This window comes from Nothoprocta perdicaria, unplaced genomic scaffold (assembly GCF_003342845.1).
Source record: "Nothoprocta perdicaria isolate Ctin4 unplaced genomic scaffold, notPer1 scaffold_176, whole genome shotgun sequence".
NCBI classification, from domain to species: Eukaryota; Metazoa; Chordata; class Aves; order Tinamiformes; family Tinamidae; genus Nothoprocta; species Nothoprocta perdicaria.
In genome coordinates this window covers 550,795-568,332 of record NW_020454938.1, presented here as the reverse complement: position 1 = coordinate 568,332, position 17,538 = coordinate 550,795, and the positions used below count along the sequence as shown (strand labels likewise).

At 43.3% G+C, this 17,538-nt stretch overlaps 1 protein-coding gene across 3 annotated transcripts in view; it reads left to right on the top strand.

The window, feature by feature from the left end:
- The first annotated feature begins 765 nt into the window (after positions 1 to 765).
- The window catches only part of ABHD2 (abhydrolase domain containing 2), a 35,770-nt gene continuing 18,997 nt past the window's right edge, over positions 766 to 17,538 (top strand). Inside the window, exons 1-4 of one of the 3 annotated variants that reach the window (XM_026036298.1) lie at positions 766 to 815; positions 9,430 to 9,518; positions 10,005 to 10,115; positions 10,311 to 10,511. In XM_026036298.1, coding sequence (XP_025892083.1) covers positions 10,318 to 10,511 — 194 coding nt within the window. In that variant the 5' untranslated portion in view covers positions 766 to 815; positions 9,430 to 9,518; positions 10,005 to 10,115; positions 10,311 to 10,317. The remainder of the gene's footprint in view (positions 816 to 9,429; positions 9,519 to 10,004; positions 10,116 to 10,310; positions 10,512 to 17,538) is intronic. The other 2 variants (XM_026036296.1, XM_026036299.1) reach the window with 2 other exon arrangements.

Below are 17,538 nucleotides of genomic sequence, written 5' to 3'. Positions count from 1 at the left end.
GCCCACAGACGCCAATCACCGCCCGCCGCCTGACTGAAAGGCGATTGAGCCAATGGAGCCGAAGGAGCCCGCCCCTCTGCGTCACAAACGACCAATGGAAACCGAGCCGCCCGGCTTCTGCGCGCTCCCGCCCCCGGCCCGCCTTCTGACCAATGATCCCGCGGCTCGGGCACGAGTGGCGTGCGCGCGCGGCCAATCGGCGGCGAGGGCGGTTGCTAAGGGGTCCGCGGCGGCGGGGCGGCCCGCAGACGGCTGGGAGCGGCGGGCGGCGGCGCGSGCGGCCGCGGGCCGGGCGGCAGGTGAGGCGGGAGCCGCAACAGCCCCGCGCGGGGCCTCGCGCCGGGGGAGCGGGGGGATCCGCAGCGGGGCCGCCTCCCCCGTGGGGGCTCCGCGCTGTGCCCGGCCCGAGGGCCCGCGGGCGGGCGGCGCTGCCCCCGCTGCTCGCGGGGCTCGCAGGGCCCGGGGCTGCCCCCCGCGCGAGGGCCGGGGTGCGGGCCGCGGCTGTCCGCGCTCCCCATGAGCGCGGTTCCCTAGGCCCTGGCCGTGCTGTGTAGCGGCCCTGCGCTCGGCGCCTCCCCAGGCTCCCTCCTGAGGCCCGGGCTCTGCCCGCCCAGCTGGTGCATCCCCCCGGTTCCTTCCAGGGCAGCGCTGGCGTGAGCCGCCCTGGCGGCTGGGGAAGCCCCTCGCTGGTGCCCTCGCTCCAAAGGGCCCGCGAGGCCCCGCTGCTCCCCGTTCTGCGGCTGCCTTCTCCCCTGGCCGGCCTCMGGGCGGTTGTAACTTCCTCTTATTGTTGCTGTGCTGTTGTCACCAGTGTGGTAAGTACTGGGATTCCTCCCTGTCCCTTGCAGCTCCGCATCCCGGTTACTGGTATGTCCTTCTGGAATAACTTATTAATAAGCTGCAGGCACTTAACTGGTACCCTGTGTTCATACCTTGTTTATCAGTGGTCAGTTTGCCAAGTGATATTAATAATGCTGCTTATGCTGACACATTCTTTAATCCCTCATGGCATGGGGTTTATAGTTCAGTCATTTAAGTTATTAATATCTAATCAGACCTTATTTTATAATGCCTGCTTCCTTTGCCTGTGTGGGGTAGTATTTGCCTATTCTGCTCTTCATTCCCATATTACAGCTTCTTTTCTAAATGCTTATTTAGCTCTTTTATTATAAGAGGTGCTTGAATAACTAATCCTGTCCCTTCTTGGATCACTGGATATACAGGCGCTTTTATTATTTCATTCATCATTTATTTTGGTCTCAAAGACAAGGGTAAAAACAGGAAGGGTATTGAAGGACTGCAGGTAAATTTATGGTCTCTGGTCTCCTGCTTCATACTTAAGTATTTGTATTTTAGCTTTATTACATTGATAGCCCTTCAGTGTCATTGAGAGAATGAGCTTGGTAGAGGGTGAGGCAGCCCTAAGATTGTCTCTTCTAGGGGTGAAATAGATTTTTCCCCTGCGCTTCAGAGACCTGGAGGTCAGGGGCATTACCCTCCATCCTGCAAAACTGCTTTTTGAGGAGTTAGACTGATTTGTTCCCCTTCCTCTTCTAAGAGCTATATTATCTATTTGGTAAATAAAGCAGCTTTTTGAAACGCTAAAAGCCTAAGCTACTATTTTCAGGTTTGTCCTAGGGAGGGGGAACCCAGAGATTAATGCACTAGAATGGTTAATATCCTAGTATAATAAGGAAGAAAAGATGACAATAACATGCCTGTCAAGGACAACTCATGTTGAGAGGTTATCCAGATCTCCWAAGTTCCAGCTCTTCTGGTTGCAGTTTGATACAGTGGAGCAGTGATTCAAACCTTCCATAGCATTAACGTCCCTGATACTGGAASTGTTCTGAGTGCTGCTGGATTCATGTTGTCCCATTGCTCCCCTTTCTTCATCTCCATCTCCTGCCTCTTCATCCCTACCTCACTCTCCCAGCTTTGGCAGTTCCAGAACTTGGATTAAATCGTTAAACCCTGCTGAGTTTGGCCAAGTCTCTGGAGGGGCCTGTGTGCTGYGATCTTTGCTCTGGCCGCGTGTTGAATGGGGTGGACTGGTTCTTGGAAGCCCAGCAGAGCTTGCTCACTTGGACTTTAACAAGTACATCAAGCACCATGGAAGCYGGTGTCATAGGGTGACTAGTTGGGTGTGGAAGGGGCAGTTGAACAAAACAGATAAAAATAGCACRTAGAAACCAGGTTCTTAGCTTAGCTGGCATTGCTGAAAGCTCTGGTGCCTATGTCTTCCTATGACTGAAGCAATTTATCATTTAATACTATGCTTTGCCTCCCTTGTCCTCTTCTTTGCAACARCTTCAGACTGACATTGCCCCTGGAATATTGCAAACAGCTCAGTGGGCAATAATGTACTTTACCATGTAAAAAGAAAATTGGCTGTCTTAATTGTTACATTCGAAATGACTGGTGGCTTCAGGTGCTCTGGAACTAGTGTTATAGACCTGCCAACAAAAGTCCAAGTCTTCTGAGTTCTGCTAGTGCTGGAATCTTCATCTCTAGTTTCCGGTTTGTCTTGAGGACTTCTTTCATGGGGTGTTAGTGTAGCTCTAGCTAGCTGTTCTTAATGTGCGTTGTGTGGTAACTATTTCTATGTGAACTCCTCTATATGATGAGCTCCAGTGCAACTGCTTGCTCTTCAAGGGCTGTTTTTGGTTGAGGGCTAAAAATCTAAYGAAAAACAGTTGACCAAACTGAGCACCAGGCAACTGATTTAATTTCAATGTGCAGGACAGTCTGTCCTACAGAAAAGACAAAAGTCCCACTTACCAACATACGTGGGTGGCAATGATGCTGACCTAGCCAGGCAGCTCTGCTCGCCTCTTTCTCATCCAGGAAAGCTTTTGAGCCCAGAGGCTGGTCTTTTCTCCAGCTGTATCACTTGTCTTGATAAAAAGATTATCTCTGACTGCTAGCCTTATTTTGCCAGCATCAGACAGCAGCAATTAAAAATGCTTTGCCAAGCAGTTCTGCACTGTCCTGGTGCTTGGAACATCTGTTGTGTTTGTGCTTGCTTAGTGATAGCGGCTGTGGCAGGAAATGTCATAGCTCTCAGGGTACCAAAGTTTGCTTTTTATCAGTATCCAAGTCAGCAGGGAGAAGAGTTGACTAAACCTGGGAGGTTAACTTTACTGTTGAGGAACACTGGAGTTTCTTGTTACCATAGGGTCAGTTTGACAAYAATAAATAGCAATTATGGACTATCRGTATGGACTGAGCTCTTATAAATACCAGAGTCTTCTGAAATTTCTTATCTACTAGTTGCTCAAATATTTGCTATTAGAGCTGAGTTTCAGCCCTGTCTGCGGTGTTGAGGACTCCAGCAGCACAACAGGAGCTCCCTACAGAAAAGGATCAGCCAGGGAAGGGCTGGCTGCCAGTGAGATGTTTGCTTTTTAACAGTTAATCCTAATTATCTCCTAGGTTCTAATTTTCTTACATCTGCTTCACTTCAAGATGCAGGATGCAGAATGATTTGAGAGTGTTCAGGTCTGACTTTCCTTTGCCAAAACACCCTCCCTGTGAAATGCTGATTAAGGATACATTAATGGGAAAAGTTTGTACAAAATGAAGTTTATATTCATTACATTTGCATATTCATATATTACACCAGGCCAGTGCTATGTAAAGTGAATATGCTTGTAATGGGTAAGGGATTTTTTTAAAAAACATATGGCTACTATCCTTAAACTGCCTTTCAGATTCTCTCCCTCAGTTGGAAGGAAGAGAATCACTCTTTGAATGAAATGTGCTGATGGTTGCTGCCATCAAAAACTCTTGACTCATTTTAATGATTGTTCTGTAAAACTTGCTTATTCTTTATTAGGTATAGATATGTGTTGGTCATGCCCTGGCTTTGTATCTGGCTTATTTTTGTCCTGAAGTGCAGTTGCTCAGCCCTGAATGTGAAGATACGAACTGAACTATTGCTTATCCTGGGCAGCCGAGTGACTCTGCAAATCTTTCTGCAGCTCCGTGGCCAGGAACATCTTGAGCAGGAGGTTCAAAGACTTCAGAGTGAGGTGCAGTCATTTAATAATGTACAGGTGTTTTTGACTAGCTTGATTTAGCATTGCTTGCTCTGAGCATTGCTTGCTGTCCTAGCTGGTGCTTTGAAAGATGTATCTGTTCCTGTGTGGTGTAGATAGCCTGGCATGGAGCACATGCCCCATTTACTCAGCAGAGAGCCATGCAGCTGACCAAAGAACAGCTGTGATGTGCTCGGACTCCAGGCTGCTGGTGCTCTTCTGGAAAGTACATCTGAGCTCTGTGGCAGTGGGAGGGAAGAATGGTTAGAGTCTGAGAACAGTCTTGGATAGTTCACACTTCAAAATACAATGAAGGAACAGAGCAGACTTATTTTTCAGTCCATAGTAGCTTCTTTAGTAGCTGTTKGTGGCTCAATGCTGACAGCATTCTGCCCGCAGCTCTAGCACAGTGGTGCTCAGCCTGCAGTGCAGAGCACGCACTGCCTGCTGCCCTTGAGCTTCTTCCTTCAGCTCTTTCCCTTGAGCTTCATACTACCTGCCCACAGAAGGCTGGTATAGGTAAGTCGCAGCTTATGCTCTRAGACATTGAAAAGGTTTTAGTTGCTATTTCCCTCCTCCCTCCTGACAAATACCTTAATTTGTTCTTTTTCTTTAGAAAGCAGAAGACCTCTATGAAGTAGGGAGCTGTTACGGTGTTGCAAAGTGGTACATCCCTGCAGTGAGCAATGAATGGTTTGCTTAAATAACATGAGCCTTTTCTTTGAGATAAGATGCACTTAATTGATTTCTGTGGAGTAATCAGAGCCTTAATGGTCTTGTCTGAGCTTAATCTTGTGCATCAGATGTGCTTGATAAGTTAATGCTGTGCTTCTAACCTGTCTTTGGTGAACAGGAACCAACTAGGCTGCTATGTAGACTTCTGGATATGTATTGCCTTTCTGGTAAGGTAAGATGTGGAAACTACCTGCATGCATTAGGACCATCAGTTAAAATGATCCTGTGTAGAAACAAAAGCAGGTCCTGGTAGCTGGAAGTGAGAATTTCTGGACTTTTTTGATTTTGAATTCTTCTTCCTTAGAAGGTGGAAGAACAGAAGTGTGTTTGGCTGTGTTAACTATAGAATTATCTTCAGGAGCTTTCCTCAAGCAAAATGCCTTGGAATGTGCACCCAGACCTCCCCAATCTTTGGCATCTGCTCTGAAAGTGTCAGACTCCTCAGAGCTGCTGCAAAGGAAAAGCCGTGGTCTCTGTGTCAGAGGTGCCTCAACAGGTGCCTTCGTGTTACGAACTTTGTCCCTGTGGCCTCGCAGTACCTCTAAACTTAGTACAAGAGCCAAGGATTGTATCTGTGAAAAGGTCGAATTTCAGTGCAGGCTTTAGCCAAGAAATCCTTGTTGGAATGTGGTGTAAACAGTATCTGCTGTTTGCCAGCCAGGCACCTCCTGGCCGGGCTGCTGCCTTTGGCACTGGGCAGAGAAGGGCTTCAACCAGCGAGTTCTGTGTGCTGGCCAAATAATGTTTTATCATTCTCGTGATAAGACATGTCACTGTGTCCTGTTATTTGGGGATAAAAATGATCAAATAACGGATGATGAAACTCTAGTGGACTCTGCCAGACTCTTGATGACTCTGAAGAGGATTATACTTACTTGAAGGTTTCCAGATGAAGCTTTCTGTGCCAACAACTAGGGAGCTAGTAGTGGCATAGTCCTAAAATACTTCTATCAATGTGATTCGTTGGGGAGCTTGGTAGTTAAAGTAGTAGTTTAGGCTTAACACTTCTCAGTAAAAAAAAAATGAAAAGCCTTTATGTGAAGTGCTGGCACAGGACAAGATACCAGTCCTTATAAATACCAGACAGTCCAATAAAGCTGCAGTTTTTCTTATTCCTTTTGTATTCTTTTGGTCATGTGGCCTCAGACTGTCCTTGGTACTTTGCACAAGCCACTAAATCTTACCCTGGCAGCCTGTCCTGCAAAGACAAGTTGCTTTTGGGTCTTTTCCAGTGGGTAACTTTCCCTAAATGTATCATCATTTGGATGGTCTCTAAACCTTTTGCTGTTACTTCATTTAACCCACCCTCCCTACCCCCCAAGTACCTTAATTTTGGATTGAATTTTGTCTGTTTACACCTTAGAATAGTTTGGGTTTTTGCTTCCTTCTTTTTAGCAGGTTTGCTTTCAGAGTTTTCTTCCCTGTGCAGGTAAACTAAATCAGTCCAAAGTAGTAAGTTAACTAACAAAGTCTGTCTGCATAGTCTGTCTAGAAACAGCCTTGTGCTCCTCTTACTTAGTGGAAGAAGAGAGGGTTTTATGATGCTTGTTGGAAGCTGTAAATGGATAGGAAATGAGATTTAAGTGCTTCAGGTTTTTGTGTTCTAGCTGAACTCTGAAATCACTGGCAAGCTTGAGCATTAGCTCTGGTTAGATGGTACCCAGAAGACTTTTGCATGAAACTGCCCTTCTTGGAAATGGACTTCCTTCATTTTTTCAGTGAATATAGATGAATATATACATTTAAGTAGAGAATTAGCAGAGCACCCTCACCCCCTTAATGAGGCTGCTCTTACTCTTGTCTCTGAGAGTTTCTGTATCAGAACTGCAACTTCATTTTAGTCCAAAGCATTTCCAAAGGACTAGGAGACTTGGGAGGGAGGGACTTTGTTTAATATCTTTGCTCCTGGCGCTACAGTACATGCACTTTACCCTACATAAGGTAAAGCTGTGGAGCTCCCAAATCCTGTGCGTGGCCCATGGAGCAATGAGGGTGACCTCTGTCCCTCAAAGGGCCTTTTCTCCCCAGGACACCTGCAACTCTGTGCAAGTTTCAGGCTTCAGTAATGTCTCCACTTAATATACACTAGGTTTTTAAAAGGCCTTCACTAGGATATACATTTGTATCAGAAGGATTATTTGAGGAATTCACTCTCTCTATGTTGAGATGAAAGGAATGAAAAGATTTCCTAAATYTGGCACTTGTTTTGTGGGTTAATTTTGAAGTTAGCCCTCAATCATGAATAGCACTAAGTCTGCTGAAACATCTGTTGCTACCTTCATCCAGCTTGCTAAAAGTGAATCAGTGCTTGTTCGTATTAATACTGACCCACTTAAAGGAGATTCTAGATAAAAATTTGACTAGCTGAACACTGTAGTTCTGTCCTTTTTTTTTGGGGTAAATCTTGAAGTTTATTGGGTCAATGCAAAAAGGATTTAGCAAAACGGAGTAGGAAGGTGACCTCATCCATGCTTGAAAAAGGGGAGGCATTTGTCCTGAGTGATTAGAGGCAGAGCTCTCCAATCCATTTTAGTATGTTAAACCTTAAAATTTTCAGAGCTCAGCGCTCTGGCTCAGCTGCTGCAAATCTGTTGTGGCTGAAAGAATTCTGCCTAAGTGCTCGGAAATGTCAGGCAGCCATTGCAGGAAGTACATGGAGTGTCGCAGCTGGACGTCTGGGGCACAGTTCTTACAGATTTAGCAGATCTGCTGCTTTATTAATCACCACAAATTCTTGACAAGCAGATAGGTAAGTGCAGCAGGGCCACCTTCACATTCATGTACAGAGGTAGTTCCAAAGCTTTAGGTAAAACTGTTGACAAATGCACAAACCTTTAGCACGTGTGAGATGTACCTGGATTTAAGAATTTCTAAAACATTCACTTGACTGACTCCAGAAAAAGAAAAATGCTGGTTTAAGTGCCAAAAGTATAATTCTGCTTGATTTTTCTCTAAGGAAAAAGGCTCCAGGCCAGTGTGGATTTGTTCCACCTCTGGAAATGGGCGAAATATGGGTATAGAAGAGACACAAGGTGTGGTGCTTGTAATAGGAAGACTAGTGGGGGGCGACTCAGAGGCAAAACTTAGAATCATTTATATTGTCTTGCTAAGAGAAAATGTTAATAACTGGTCATGCCTTGTTTTATTTTTAATACTTTGATCAATAATGAGAGCTATGGAACAGGAAGCAACTTAAAATAGGTGATGAAGGTCTTGCAGATACTGCTATGAATGTTACTTGTTATGTTTCTAAATTAAACAGCAATGGAAAGATGATAATTTTAGCTGGGAAAGCACCTGATTGTCCCTTAGTCACTGGCTGTTCGGGAACTTAATGTACTCTTCTGCTGGCACCTTCCCTGAAGAAGTCCAGCTTTATGGTTTGCCCTTGGCTTCTATTCAGTTAGTTGCAATGTTGGTAAAGCAGTTCTAAGTGTGAAAATGAAATAACGTTATAGTAGAATAATATATTATTAGGATTCTGGTCTAAGTTGATCCTTTGATTAGAATTATAAGTATATGTTCTCTAGCCTCACTCTTTTTTTCCTGTGAAGCTCAGAATTGGCAAATAAGCTTTATAATTCTCCAGGGTGAAATGTCTCTGCTTTCTTCACTTCTGTTCCACAATACCGAGAGTTGTGGTGACACCAGTGTCTTGCCTTCCAAGATGCTGTTAATCAATATGTGGTGTCAGGCTTGTTTTCTTGTTTTCTAACAGGTTTTGGGGTAACTGAGAACAGGCGGGACCTCAGAGGCTTCCTCATCCTTGGCAGAAGACTAAGGCTTTTGCGTGGCCTCTCTGACTTATTTCCCGAGTTGGAGAAAGTAGCCTCAGAGGAGCAGAAAGCTCTGAAGTTTCTTCCYTGCAAGCTCTGATTCCAGTTTTATTTACGGTGCCTGAAGGGGATCAGAAATGCTAATTGTRAACATCTTACATTTTAGTTGCCGCCTTCAAGCTCTATCCCTTTCATTGGCACTATCAAATTTTTGTAATGAGCCTTAGAAYATGTGCACAAGTACTAGTTAAGTGACTGTATCTGAGCCTCCTGGTGGCTGTCATCCTGACGTGTGATATGTTACACCTTCTTGATGTAAGGGTAGAACCTTGTAAACAGTCTCTGCTTGGTTTCTGCCTGTAAAAGTGACACTTCCTTCTCCTATGTGAAAGTAACAGGAAACTTCTTTCAGTCTGATTTAGCACTGCAGCAACAGCTTAGATATCTCACAGTTGGGAGAGCAGTAGCCCATCACCTCTTCTCTCAGGTGCTAAGAGACTCGGTCTGCCTCTTGTAACTGGGGATGGGTTTAATAGCTTGCTAAGATGCTGMCCGTGTGTCCGTGGGGTCCAGAGCCCTGCTCGGGCAGCCTGCAGCCGCTGCCTCTGCAGTTGCACCGCTTCCTGGAACCGCTTTCTGTGTCACTCTTGTTGTGATGAGATCTGCCTGCTGCCTCTGAGGACTAGTGTGGTGAAAGCACCTGACCTCATCAGGAAGCAAGAGGTTTGTGATGCAAGTATATGAAAATGTGGAAGTAGCTCTGACTGGATGCATGAATCAAGATATCTGTGATAGGACCTCTGCATAAATCTGTGTCTTCCGATAGCGATACAGCTTTATCAATATTAATTGATTTCTCTCTCTTCTCCCACCCCTAGGGTTCCTTGGCTTACAGGTGGAGCCAGGCAGCAGAAGTTGCATCTACGGAGGCTTTCCAGTTGCTTCGAGCTTGAAGAAAGTGACACTGGTGAGACTTTGTCCATGACTGTCTAATTCAGGCTACTCAGGTGGTTGAACTGCTAACATGAAGGGGAAAACCTGGCCCTTCATTAGAGATAAATCATCTCTGGGATAATAGTAGCCAGTTACTTGAACCATCTGTTAGTTCAAAAGAAGCTGCGTCAGTTCATGAAATTGCTTTCAAAGTGGAAGGATGTTTCAGTTTTGTGTGATTTTTTTTCTCCTCCTTTACTCTGAAGCCCTCAAAGGGTTGGATTTTAATATTAGTTCTTTAGCTACGGAATGATTTTTAATTAAAATATACCAGYGACTGCCTTGTAGTAACTACAGAAGTTAGTATGGATATTCTCACTGAATTATGGAAGTCCTACTAAGGAAATAATACAGTAATTGKTTTCCCCTTTGAAGCTTGGCTTGTACATCTGTGAAGAAGTACATCTAAAGCTGCTAATGTTGCCTGATAGCCTAACTTTTCACTCATCTTATGTTTTAGACACTTGAGGATCCTGGCAAAGAGTGACTGGTCTGCAGCTGTAGGATTTGATACCCGAGGCACTGCTGCAATTTTAGTTCTGTGCTGGTTAGAAATAACTCTGTACAACTGGTAATCCAGTCTTTATATTTTGTGACAGGTCTTTAAAAGGGAGTGTATTTTATACTGCTTTAAAGTTAACTGGTATCTGATGATATGAGTTCTGTTAACAGACAGCTTAATGTGGTTAGCATCACTTTTGTTTAACCTGGTGATTGACATCCATGCTCAGCCTATTGCAAAAGGCTCTATGTTTTTAATCTTCAGGTTCAAGATGACAGCCCTGTCGGAAACGCCTGAGCTGCCAGCAGTGTTTGATGGGGTGAAGCTGGCTGCAGTTGCTGCTGTTCTGTATGTTATTGTTCGCTGCCTGAACTTGAAGAGCCCGACTGCCCCTCCGGAGCTCRTCTACCAGGACTCTGCTCTCTCCCGCTTCCTGCTGAAATCCTGCCCACTTCTGACCAAAGAGTGAGTAGTGCCTCCAGCCTGTTGCCTTGTTGGGGAGAAGAGCTCCGGATCTTTCTGCCTAGTGTGTTCCTTAAACCTGGGCGCAGATGCGATGAATGGTGCAGGATTGTTTTGAGAAGATGATGTTCCAAACTTAAACCGATGTATTTAGTCATCTTATTGGTAGTGTCACAGGTACCTGATKAGATAGGATTAAGCCTTGTGCAGGATTGTGTATGGGTGCATGGTAAACTGTACCAGTCCCTCAGGAGCTTGCTTCTAGTGATTAGGATCTGTATGCTGATATTGATGGACTGTATTCTCCAGCACTATCTGTAGAAATGGGGAGGGAGAAATGCAATTGGCACTTGTTCCTGATCCCATGCCCTCTTCCAGGAGGGAGGAAATCTATTGGGGCTCACAGGGAGCACACATTTCATGTATTGCTAATGGACATGGGGGTAGCTATTAGTTTTCAAGTACCTATTTTTAAGTGCCTTAAGTTGTTAGASTAGTGATAATGTACTCTATCAATAATAGATTTCACAGCTAGCTTAAAGTAATGATATCCTAGCCAGTTGTAAGAGGAGGGAGGTGGAAAAAAAGCACTTAAGGTTGCCTGTGTAACAGCAAGTTTAAGGCTGACTTATTTGAGCTGCCTGGTCCTCCAGATTCAGTGTAGCTGCCCTTTAGTTTCCCTAATAGTATGAAGCATTTATTTCAATTAAATGTGGCTTTTAGAGGACTCTTACAGTATTTCKCTTGCAATCACCTGAGGCTTGTAAGTTGTGTTTGAAAGCCCTGAATAAGTCCATTATCTAGTAAGCTCTGAGTGCTATCAAATAAAGCTTCTTTTTGGATCTCAAAAGTTTAAAAATGGAGCTGACAATGCTAGTCATTCTCGTGAAGATGGGAGGCTTTTAGCAGTATTATGTTAGGTGCTTTGGTTATGTAAATGTAAATCTTAAGCCATTATGTTCCTAAACAATTAGAAGGAACAAAACATTATTCCTTTTAAAGCAAATTTCAAAGAAAGCTACCYGATGAATGAACAGTATGGTGGTAATATAAGTCTGTGCAAAAACTGGGTGTTAAAATTGGATCTAAATTATGGATAGCGCATTAACTGCAAAGCAGTTGCTTCCCTAAAAACACTTGAGGAGGTTCCAGTCYTAGCTTGGTGTCTTAGCTACTTGTCACCTCAGTGCTGATGTTCCAGCTCAGTCAGTGAGCAGACAAGCATGAAGCTTAACTGGCTCTTGAAGACATGTTGATCTCAGATTGCCCTGGGAGACTGGATGGACTGACTTGAGCACGGGCTGTGAGTTTCCTTGAATTTCATCCCTGCTCTTAGTAGTCACAGTCCCGACATTACTGTATTAGAGCCATATTTTGAATTGTCACACAGTTGGGGAGAAAAGCTACCTAAAAGAATAAAAAGTCTGAAAATTAAAACACATTTGAGCACTAAYTGCAGAAGACAACTGCTTGGAGAACTATAGTGGTGGTGCTGTGTGCAGTCTTGGACTGACTGCTCTGTCTTGATCAAGTCAGAGTTCAGGCTTGTTTGAAAACTAGCAGCAATTTCCAGCATGGTCCTTGGGCAGAACACTAATTGAAAGCTTCAGTGACTACAGGAAACAAACACAACTGAGCAAAGTAGCTAGAATAAAATGTGTCAGTAGATAATTGCCAAATCTCATTACCTGGAGAGCAAAATATAATTGCTGTGATGTCTGAAGTGTTTGCAGGAAAGAGAACTTTGTTCTAATATGATTTGTATGACTTGGCTGTCTTATTTAAAAATATCTGTGATGCTTCAATATAGACATTAAAGAAATCAAAGAAATTGTCTCAGCTTCCAGGTGACTCTCATGTCTAGTAGGGAACAAGTGTATCTAAAATTTGCAATTATGCATGGAATAGTTTGCAGGACTAATTAGCTGGAGACAGCTTGTGCCATACGCCACTGAAAAGCTTACAAGGCTTTGATTACTTCCTAATTGTTCTGAGTGTTAAGGAAGCTGATTAAGCAGCTCTTTTCAAACTCGAGCATGAATACCAAATAAGTATCCCAGCAGTCCTTCCTGTCATATCTGTCCTGGGTTTGAGATCTCCTGCTGATTCCTCTGTGCATCTGGGTTTTTTTCAGACCTGGTCTGTTCAGTTCCTTTATCCTCAAGGGAGAAAGGGGAAGAATCTGGTCACCCCCTTGGCAGTAGCTTAATGCTGAAAAGCTGGGGTGGCAGGAAGAGCAGAAATGACTGAAGCCACTTAACTGTGCAGCTATTAAAAATGTCCTAAAAGGGTGTCTAAAGCCTGGTTCATAGTTTACCTGTCAACCTTTAAGTTATAAATTTACTCCCTTACATCAAGAGGGAGCAAAGACTTTTCAAGCAGACTGAGGTGTAAAAATTATTGAATCTCCCCTAGTTTTTTGGTGTTTATTTTAGTTGAGCTAGACCTGCCACTTGCCCCTGTATTCCCTGAGTACATTAGTTTTCTCTACTTTCYCCACTGTGCACTTTTAGCTGTGGATTTATTGAACAAATGGTGAACTCTTCTTAATGAACAAAGCTAAATGGTAGATAAAGAACTTGGGGTGATAAAGCTGCACGAGATGACTGCATGCYAGATACCTCAGTGTTAGTGCTGCTTTTAATTCTAAGTAAAAAAAATAGAACAGTTATTTAATCAAATACTGAACAAGAAAATCTGCCTGCCTAGAGTTCATGTTTATTTACATCTTTATTTTTCTTCTACAATTGTGYGTTTGGTTCTTTGGCTTACCAGGTAGATTAGAATAATTGATCCTGTTTTGATGTTTAAAGAAATGCTTGCTTGGAAGCTGAGCAGTCCACGTGACCATTGGTATTTGTGTCCACTCTTGCCTACCCACTGCCTGCAGCTGCCTCCTTTTCCATCTTCCAAGCGAGTACAGAACTCCTGCTGCTGTTCTCCTGTTCCTGTAGAAATGCAGCATTTGTCCCTTGACTCCAAAATAGTGCCGACCAGTATTTACTGTGCCGGGCTACTTTTTTTGYCTATTCCCAATTTTTTCTGCCAAGTGTATTTATCCTTATTTTTAATTAGCCTGATGTTTAGGGCTCTGGGAAATGGTTAGGGTTGCCTCCTGCTTATCAATTGCAAGCTCTGCAAAGGCTGAAGCAAGTAGTTGTTGAGCCTCTTAGTAAATGCTGTTAAAGATCCTGCCTAGATCTTTCTTATCCTTTGTTTGCACAGTGACTTATGCAGATAAGTAAGCTGCCTTGTACCAGAATACTCTTAAGTGTCATTTTCTCTGTAGATGATAGGAGAAAAGCCACCAGAAAAGCTGTTTTCCATCTCTTTAATAGTCTTTTCTTCCACCTAATGATCAAATGTTTGATTCCTACCAACTCCTCAGTGTTTTATACTGGACAGAATAAAACAAAGTACAGTATTTTGAAGCTTTGCCACATGAACACTTTAAGAGGTAGAAAAATAGCAGCTTGCTGTAAATTGGAGCCCTGACCCCAGGGAAGGAAGCAGCCTTAAGATGCTCAGGTCCTTTTGGTGTGTTCAGCTGTGTCATTGGTAGCAGTTTTGCCTTCTGAAGCTCTCCCCAAGGACAACAGGCTGTAATAACCAGCCGCTGTTTTGACTGGAACACTTCGTAATTGCTGAAGGCTAGAGATGTTAAAAACACTGCACTTATTTTCCCATAACTTTTTAAAAAAGCAAGATAAGCTGTCAAAATTGCTTAAAGTTGACTATTGCATATGTGCAGTGTCCTGCATCACATCTGACATTAGAGCTGAGCTAATGCAYAAAAACTCTATCCTGCACTCTTGGGGCTGAATTCTGGCTTTTAGATGAGCTTTCTTGACTGAGATGAAATCTAGTTTCTCAGTATCAAATAACTGTTGTGTATTAACTTCCCCTGGAATACCTTTAGATTTATTTGTAAAAGCTACCTATTGTCATGCAGGGAGCAGTTTTCAGCATGTGTCCTGACTTGGGCAAATTCTAGGCTCCTGCTTCTTTATCCAATGCACAACAGCACATTAAAGATGATGTAGGAGTTGATGTTGAAAGTGTTAATCTCAGATGAAATGAAATAAAGCCCCAAATATAAGCCTAGTGCTAGACTTCCACTTCAGATGTTTGAGGAACAAAATGTTGATGCTTGGTAATAAAAATAGCACAGTTTTCGTGTGCTTTGAGCTGCTTGTACAGCTGTTGCTTTTCTAAAGTCTTATATACTGGGTGATGTACGTGCTCTGAAATCATAATCTGTCTGGCCACTAAAATATAATCTATGAGCATCTGTTGGCGTTGTTCCTTGATGTAAATTTAGGACAATATTTGTACACCTAGAAATGCTTATTTTCATGGAGTGTTATGAATTATCACCTATCAAGATGTGAGATTGGGTTATATAGCTAACACTGAACATTAGGGCTAAAACTGTAGCGTTTGTGAGCCTATCAGTGTAACAGCCTGAATTCACATAGCCATTTCATAGCAGTTATCTGAGCTCTACTTGCAGAATGTCACAAGTCAGTTGCCAGATTAAGTATCTGGCAGCCTCACACTTGTTCCCTGACTTAGTCATAGCATTCAGTTACTGCAATACATGGAGCAGATAAAGTTACGGGGCTGGCCCTCAAATATCTGGCGTTKGGTCAGAGCTGCCAGGTATTCTGACTAATCAAAACAGGGAAAACGTTTTGTTAAGTTCAGTTGCAGGCCTCTTTCTAGAGCAGACTGAAGCGCTTTTCCCCCCACAGAAACCCAAGATTTCTATATCCAGTACAACAATCTTGCCTTAGATCTCCCACCTATCAGTACTGGAATGTCTCTGTGCCAGGACTGCATGGCCCTCCTGCTTGTGTGGCACAGAGATGCTGCCTCTTGAGCTGGAGCTTGGTGACTGCTCTCTACCACCTCCCTGGCTACTCCTGCTTCCTTTTCCAGCTGCTGGAATCGTCAATGGCTCTTGCAGAGTAGCAAGGAAACCTCTCCATGGAGTGAAACCTGTTGCCTTGGGGTGAGCTCTATGGGAGTCTCTTCAGAAGTGTCTTGGTTTATATCAGGCTTTGCAGGAAAGCTGAAGAAGGGGCTGCAATGTCCTTGAATACTGTTYTGTTTCTACTGAAGCTCAGTGCCTAAGGGAAGCTGCCTCCCTCTGTAAGTGAAGGGCYGCTTGTTAGAACAGCTGGCTAAAGTTAAACTTGACAGGAGTGGCCCTTTGCATAAAATCTTAAAGGGTAATGTTTAAATATGCCTTAAACTAAATACTCGGTTGTTTGTCTTTAAGAGTCTGGCCTGCGTGGTGTCTACCTCATTTTCCATATGTCACTCCCTGCTGAGCTTATTTTCTTAGACCTTACCTTAAAGAAGAAAAGAGGCTGGATATAGGCCCTTTTGYCTGCAGGTTTTGTTTAAGGGGAGCATCTTTTTCAGCTCCTTGCCAGGAATGGTGCCTTTATTGCAAAGCAATCTGTGCTAAAGCCATAGCTATCAGCACTGAAGTAACTGCATACTTGGGTTTGTCAGCTGGGTTGAGTCCAAAATGTCTCCAGGACTAGTTTTTCATGGAGTATGACGTAAGTGAAGAAAAGCAGCTTCAGTGATATGTGCTTTTACAGGGTAGAAACTTTTATAATTTTTGGCTAACTTTTTTTCCCACCAATGTGGTATCWAGCATCTTTATTATGGAAGGTTTTTTTTTTCTTTTCATGTCTTTCTGTATGGTGTTAAAAGCAAGCTGAAAGGCCACAAGTGCTAGATTGTGTGTATCTTGTCCTCTGCCGTCCCACAGTCTTGTACTGCAGTGCTTAGGACTTGGTCCTGGAAGTTCTAGTGAGCTCCTTTCTACCAGAGGTAGAGACACTGTTTTGTTTAATGCTGTTTTAACAACGTGCACATCTGTCTTTAGTCTTGCTGTAAGTGGCTTCTAACAGATGGATCATGGCACTCAATCCTAGTATAACTAGTAGGAAAGCTTGGTAAAGTGAACTTTACTATCAGCTGGGAACAGTGTTTACTGTGGTGTTTTGCTACTGAGATACTGTTTTATTACTATCAAGCTAAATACTGTGCAGCTTTAGCATAAAATGATCTGTATCACAGTATCTATTTGAATAGCTGCTAAGTCTTTGCCATAGGTTAAGTGCTTGATTTGTTTACCTGCTGAAATTCTTGAAGCAAGACTAGAATTTATGGCTAACTTCTGTTATCTCATAATCTAATATMTATTTTAGGAATAAAATGGGCAGTTTAAAACTCTTTATGTGACTAAAGTGGTCGAACTACCAAAATGATGTAGCTGACCTGGATGAGCTTTGGCTTAGCTCTGTTCTCTGATGGTAACAAGAAAGTTGAGGCAGGAACAGTTGCTGCTTTCTGTTTGTGTTCATGATCACTGGTGTGACTTCTGCTTTGCAATATTATGTTGCTTGAAAATATGGTGTCTGCGGGTCTGAGATTTCTGGATTATAATGTGAAGCAGAAATGACTTCTACCTTGTTGTGTTCTTTGTCAGTAATGTGTGTCCCAAAGGAAAACCTCTTCAAATGGCTTAAGCTTATTGTGTATGAATTAAAAGTTTAGTTACACCTGATACCTTTACTTGTTTCCAGAGAAGCAAATTCTTTTACTTTCTATCATCCTGAAACTTGATATCAAGAGGCTGCTGCATTCCTAGATAAGCTGTTGACCTTCTGAAGAACAGACTTCTCTCAGGGTCCAAGTTTTCAAACCAGCTGCAGCCAAGATAATGCCATTCCTCTGGGTTTCTTAAGGAACAGTAAATAACACACGCCTGATAATACTATTGTTGGTAACTTYTTGTTACTTGCAGCATGTATCAGGTAGGATTCCTGGAGTTTTGTGATCATCTTCCACTGGTGTGACCAACGTGCCAAAATAGAATTGAATGATTTAATTGTATCCAACTCTTACTTGAACCTAGGCTCTGAAGTATTTGGGAGCTTGATAGCTGCAAGTACAAACTGCAAAAGCAAACCTTGATTCATGTGGGAATAATAAATCTATCAGTACT